Source organism: Equus quagga, chromosome 2, assembly GCF_021613505.1.
Source record: "Equus quagga isolate Etosha38 chromosome 2, UCLA_HA_Equagga_1.0, whole genome shotgun sequence".
NCBI classification, from domain to species: domain Eukaryota; kingdom Metazoa; phylum Chordata; class Mammalia; order Perissodactyla; family Equidae; genus Equus; species Equus quagga.
In genome coordinates, this window is record NC_060268.1 from 120082088 (window position 1) to 120088392 (window position 6305).

Genomic DNA, 6305 nt, shown 5'->3' on the forward strand with positions numbered 1-6305 from the left:
ACAATAACTACACAATTTTGGAAGCTGGAAAACAAAGGAACAAGTGGTAACTAATTTAGCAGATCCAGACAGCTGAATCCTAAATTGGCAGGGGAAGAAGCTAAAAGCAAGTAGATTTACTTCATGTCATTTCCAGAATGCTTAGGAATCAGTGTCACCAAAGTTAGGGCTGAAGGTGGGGCTAAGAACAAGAGAATTTATTAAAAATTTAAGAAGAAATTAGATACCCCAAATGCCCTCTCATATTCTACTATCTAGACAATTAGTGGAAGACTAAAAGTTTATTCTCAGGAGAAAGTAAACCAGAGGCTATCTAGATTAGGAGGTAGTGATGAGGCTAGTAATGGGGCTGTGTACTTAAAGCATGGGGTGACGCAAATGTTCCAGACAGCTTGGAGCCCCAGTCTACTTCATTCACTCAGTGGCCAGGACACTGTCACTCCAGGTGATCCACGGAAGAGCCTATTTTGGGGGGTCTGACTAGTCCAAGGAAAAAGATCTAAGGATGCTGATAACAGGGGTTCAGCAAGGAAATGGCTCAGCCAGACCATCCTGCAGTGAAGCTCATAGTCAGAAAGCTCTGCCGTGTGCTCAGTTTCCCATCAGCTTTTTAGTGCCCCCATTCAGTAAACCAACATCGTGAGCCATATGACAGAAGCCTCGAACATGGAAGGCACAGGCTGAGAAGAGAAACCTGGAGGAGATGGCTCATGCAGGGAGAAGAAAAATGTAAAAACAAAACAAAAAGTTTATCATTAATATCCTTAAAGAGATTTAAAAAATATAATGCATTGCTAAAACAGGAACACAACACTATTAAATGTATATGTAATACATATATAGACATATTTTATATAGATATTATATACATGTACATACAAACCTGAAACAAGGACACCATATTATTGTTTTTTAAAAAGACAACATTCGGGCAGACCGTGTGCGTCCCGACTGCCGAGGCCCGACACCAAGCTCTGGCTCGCTTCCCTCCTGCAACCTACACCGCCGGCCGAAGAAGAGTGGGTAAAGTAAACAATGGCCAGTAATCACAAACCTTCAGCAGCTCGCCCTGTGTCACGAGGTGGAATTGGGTTGACAGGAAGGCCTCCTTCTGGAGTACGACCCCCATCAGGAAATATTCGAGTGGCAACTGGAATGCCACCTGGAACAGCAAGACCAGGTTCTCGTAGTGGTCCCATAGGAACAGGAGGAGTTCTGTCTTCTCAAATCAAAGTTGCTGATCGTCCTGTAACACAGCAAGGTTTGAGTGGAATGAAAACTGGGATGAAAGGTCCCCAGAGGCAAATATTAGACAAATCTTACTATCTTGGGCTTCTTTGAAGTAAAATAAGTGAACTTACAACAGAAATTAATAAACTTCAGAAATAAATAGAAATGTACAATCAAGAGAATTCAGTATATTTGTCATATGAAAAGAGAACTGAGACTTTAGCTGTTGAAATCAAAGAGTTCCAAGGACAACTAGCAGACTACAACATGTTGGTAGATAAACTTAATACCAATACTGAAATGGAAGAAGTAATGAATGATTACAACATGCTTAAAGCTCAAAATGATCGAGAAACACAAAGTATGGATATCATATTTACTGAAAGACAAGCGAAGGAAAAACAAATTAGAAGTGTAGAAGAAGAAATTGAACAGGAAAAACAAGCAGCAGATGGCATTATCAAAAATATGTCTCCTGAAAAGCAAGTCAAATACATGGAAATGAAAACAACAAATGAAAAATTGTTGCAGGAACTAGATACACTTCAGCAACAACTAGATTCACTGAACATGAAGAAAGAGAGTCTGGAAGCTGAAATAGCACACTCCCAGGTAAAACAGGAGGCTGTATTGCTGCATGAAAAGCTTTATGAGTTGGAGTCCCATCGAGATCAAATGATTGCGGAAGACAAAAGCATGGGATCTCCGATGGAAGAGAGAGAGAGATTACTTAAGCAGGTTAAAGAAGATAATCAGGAAATAGCCAGCATGGAGCGACAGTTAACAGATATAAGAGAAAAAGTAAATCAATTTAATGAAGAAATTAGACAACTTGACATGGATTTAGAAGAACACCAAGGTGAAATGAATCAGAAGTACAAAGAGCTCAAAAAAAGGGAGGAAAGTATGGACACTTTTACTGAGACTTTTGAGGAAACTAAGAATCAGGAGCTGGCACGGAAGGCACAGTTAGAAGTCCACATTGTCGCCCTTCTGGAGCACTGTAGTCGACATATAAATCGTATGAAACAGATATCCTCTATCACCAATCAAGAGCTGAAGATGATGCAGGATGATCTCAATTTTAAATCTACTGAAATGCAGAAATCACAAAGTACAGCTAGGAATTTGACTTCAGATAGTCAGCGTCTACAGTTGGATCTACAGAAAATGGAACTTCTGGAAAGTAAGATGACTGAGGGACAACATTCTCTGGAAAGCAAAATTAAGCAAATGACAACTGATCTGGAGACATATAATGATTTGCCAGCTTTAAAATCATCAGGCGAAGAAAAGAAAAAGAAATTACATCAGGAGAGAACAGTATTATTGACCCGCAGAAATGCCTTTAAGAAATTAATGGAGAAGCTAAACGTAGAATATGAGGCACTAAAAACACAATTGCAAGAAAATGAGACGCATTCTCAGCTTACAAATTTGGAGAGGAAGTGGCAATACCATGAGCAAAATAATTTTGTGATGAAAGAATTCATAGCAACCAAGAGTCAAGAGAGTGATTACCGGCCAATTATGAAGAATGTGACCAAGCAGATTGCAGAGTACAATAAAACCATTGTGGAAGCTCTGCGTAGCATGAGCAGAACCTGAGTCTGAACCAACTGCAAGTTGCTGTAGCAGTATCCTCTTGCTGCTAAACTTTGTACAGACTGCAAAAAAATGGCTTACGCTTGAAGAGTTTACTTACAGTTTTTGAATGCTATAATTTTTGTGGCCTCTGATGAGCGATGTTTTAAATAATATAATAGTTCAATAAATAGTTTGCCTTTTAAAAAGCAAAAAAAAAAAAATTCAAAAAGCAAAGAGGAGCTCTTAAAATTAAAAATATCAGAAATAAAACACTCAGTAGAAGTAATGGAAGATAAAGTTGAGGAAATCTCCCAGAAAGTTGTACAAAAACACAGACATGAAAAACTGGAGCGATTAGATGAGAAAATTAGAGGACTAATCCAGAAGGCCCACCTTCTAAATACCAGGAAAAAAACACACACACACAGAGAAAATGGAGTGGAGGAAATGATCAAAGAAATTTTTGAAGAAATTTTCCAAAACTGAAGGCTGTGCACATCCAGATTAAAAGCGCACGGAGGGCTGCACGCAGTGGGTGAGAAGAACCCGCACAGAGAGAAATTGCTGTGATGCAGACACGCTGACCAAAGGAAGGTGCTCTGTCTCCCAAAGGGAAGAGGCTGGCCAGGAACCAGGGCAGCCTGTGCGCCCAACAGAAGCACCGAAAGGCAGACCATGCTAAAGCAGTACTTTCAAAATTCTGGAGGAAAATTATCCCCAACTTAAATTTCACACCCAACCAAATTATCCATCAAGTTTGAAAGTAGAAAAAGACATCTTAGGGTCAGCCCTGTGGCCTAGTGGTTAAGTTCGCATGCTCTGCTTCAGCAGCCCGGGGTTTTGCCAGTTTGGATCTTGGATGCCAACATGGCAGTGCTCATCAAGCCATGCTGAGGCGGCATCCCACGTGCCACAACTAGAAGGACCCACAACTAAAAATACACAACTATGTACCGGGGGGCTTTGGGAGAAAAAGGAAAAAAAAAAGAAAAAGACATCTTGAGTCATTTAGGATTAAAAAATTAAATAAGGTAGTAAACGAAGAAAAGGACAGACAACAGGAAACAGGAAGATGACACAGGAAAGAGGGGAGGGGAGACTGAAGGATGAAAGCAACGCAACAGGCCTGGCTGGCAACCAGCCTAAATGGATGAGGTCAGAAAGCTCTAGGTGAGAGATCTTCAAGAAAACTAAATTGGTAGAACATCATCTGAATGTTCTGAGGGAAGATTTCAACAGCTGGAAGAGTTTGGCACTGAGTACAAAGAAAACTAAGTGAATGGGGAGGAGGGGATAATTATTAACTCTAGGGAAAATAAAAACTTGTGCATGAAAAGAGAAGTAATGTGCTTACGGTGTAAACACATGAGAATGGTGTTTACCTAGTGCAATGATGTAAACATCCATGTTGCTCTAACTGAACCATTATATGGCTATATCAGGAGGATGGGAGGCAGGAAGAGTGAATGAGCTGTTGGAGTGGGGAAGACAATATATAGTACCTAAAACCGAAAAATCATGAAATAGTAAAAACAATATAACTTAGAGTATTGTGGTAAATGCAAAAAGAATAAGCCATAAAAATTGATGTGGGGGGTGCTGGCCTGGTGGTGTAATGGTTGAGTTTGCACTCTCTGCTTTTGCAGCCTGGTGTTCACAGGTTTAGATCCCTGGCTTGGACCCACACAACACTCATCCAGCCATGCTGTGGCAGCGTTCCACATGCAAGGTGGAGGAGTATTGCCACAGATGTTAGCTTGGCAACAGTCTTCCTCAGGCAAAAAGGGGAAGATTGGCAACAGCTGTTAGCTCAGGGCCAATCTTCCTAACCATAAAAAAAATAAAAGAAAAAAATATTGAAGGAGGATACCTCTGATTAGGGAGAAGAAAACAGCTCTTTTTCATAAGTCTTGCACCATTATTTGACTCTTGGAGATTTATTAATGAATAACTTTTATAAAAATTAAAACTTTGCCCTGATTTCTATCTTAGAATGTACAAGCTGAGGCAGGCAGACACAGGAAGCAATGCTACGGAGATATGGACCAAAAATCTGAATCCTAAAAGAAAAGTTTAGTTGCAGACAGGGAAAGAAAGAGTTGAAGAACTGCACAACTTCCAGAAATAGGCAGGTGTGGGGGCCTGGAACTGGCCACCCCAAGATATGTCTCTTTGGCATGAGGATTATTTTGGGCTGATTACTTTTAGAAACTGCAGACAGGAAAGAAACTGAGAAGTGTAATTTACTTACCCTTTGATAAGAGACATTTACATTGTAAAGGAAACCTCCATCTATAAAGGTGTCTCCCTCTCTGTACCAGGAAGAAGGGGGGATGACCTTATCTCTAGAAACTCTTATCAATGTGGAAGGCAAGGACTTAAATCTGCATAATAATCTTACCCCTGTTTACTGTACTTTTCTGGTAACCTCCCATAACTGACTCCCCCTCCTCCCCCAACATCCTCCTTTGTTTTTGGCTGAAGATGATATTTAAGGTGGTGGCTTCAGCCATTTTGGCGAGTTGCTCAGGTTACCTGAGCCTCTCCCATGTATACATGTTATAAAGCTTTGTTTAATTTTCTCCTGTTATTCTGTCTCATGTGAATTTAATTCGTTCTCCCGCCAGAAGGACCCAGAGCAGGTAGAGGAAATGTCTTCCTCCCCTACACAGACTAATACTGAAACCTCCTTAGACTCATCCAGGAAACCAGCACATATAACATGACCTTTAAACTTGACCTTCCAGGATACAGCCCTGTTCCCCAGGGAAGGTGGCATGGGCTGGAAGTCCCTAGAACTCAAAGCAGCCATGGCTCCCCACCCTTTCCTCTGCTCCTCTCCATCCTCTGCTCCATCCTCCACCAGCCCTTGCTCCACCCCTTGGGACTCCTGCCTGGAGGTGATGACTTGTGCTCAGGCTTGCAGAGATCAAACTGGCTGAGGGAATTAGGATGCACTTCAGAGCCAGCAGACAAACCTGGCTTTATTTTTGTGCCCAACTCCCTCCCCCGACATCCTCTATCCTCAGTCATGGTCATGTTTATAGTATCTAGGCAGACAGCTCAACCGACCCACCTGTGCAGCTTCACCAGACATTCCACACCCAGACAGCAGTGCGAGGACTAAGGCTGCAGAGAAAGGAAAGGCATTAGAAGAGAATTAAGGTGAGGAAGTGAGTCAGCCGGGTATAAGACTGCAGGCTTCCGGAGGAGTTCTCACGTAGCAGTAGCAGCCACTTGTTTCAGCTTTCAAGTTGGCCTGGGAATCTTGCCAAAATATGACCCACTCTGCCCCACTGAGCACTGTGGGTAGGAAGGGCGAGCTGGCTGGTCTCCTGTCCTTCCTCGGCCCCCAGAGCACCCCTGGTAGGCTGGAGGGGCTTGAGTATCCTTGGATTTTGCATGCAATGGGTTTCTTTCTCCTAGACTTGTTTGCCTTGCCCAGGGTGGAGCCAGGTTGGAGAAGTGATTCTAGGAAGGGGCTGCCT

At 42.2% G+C, this 6305-nt stretch overlaps 1 protein-coding gene across 1 annotated transcript; it reads left to right on the top strand.

Moving 5' to 3' along the window:
• The first annotated feature begins 998 nt into the window (after positions 1 to 998).
• On the top strand, positions 999 to 3020 carry LOC124235611 (intraflagellar transport protein 74 homolog). Its single transcript, XM_046653855.1, is given in 1 exon segment — positions 999 to 3020. A coding segment is annotated over 1 exon segment (1803 nt). The 5' UTR covers positions 999 to 1035; the 3' UTR covers positions 2839 to 3020.
• The last annotated feature ends 3285 nt before the right edge of the window (positions 3021 to 6305 follow it).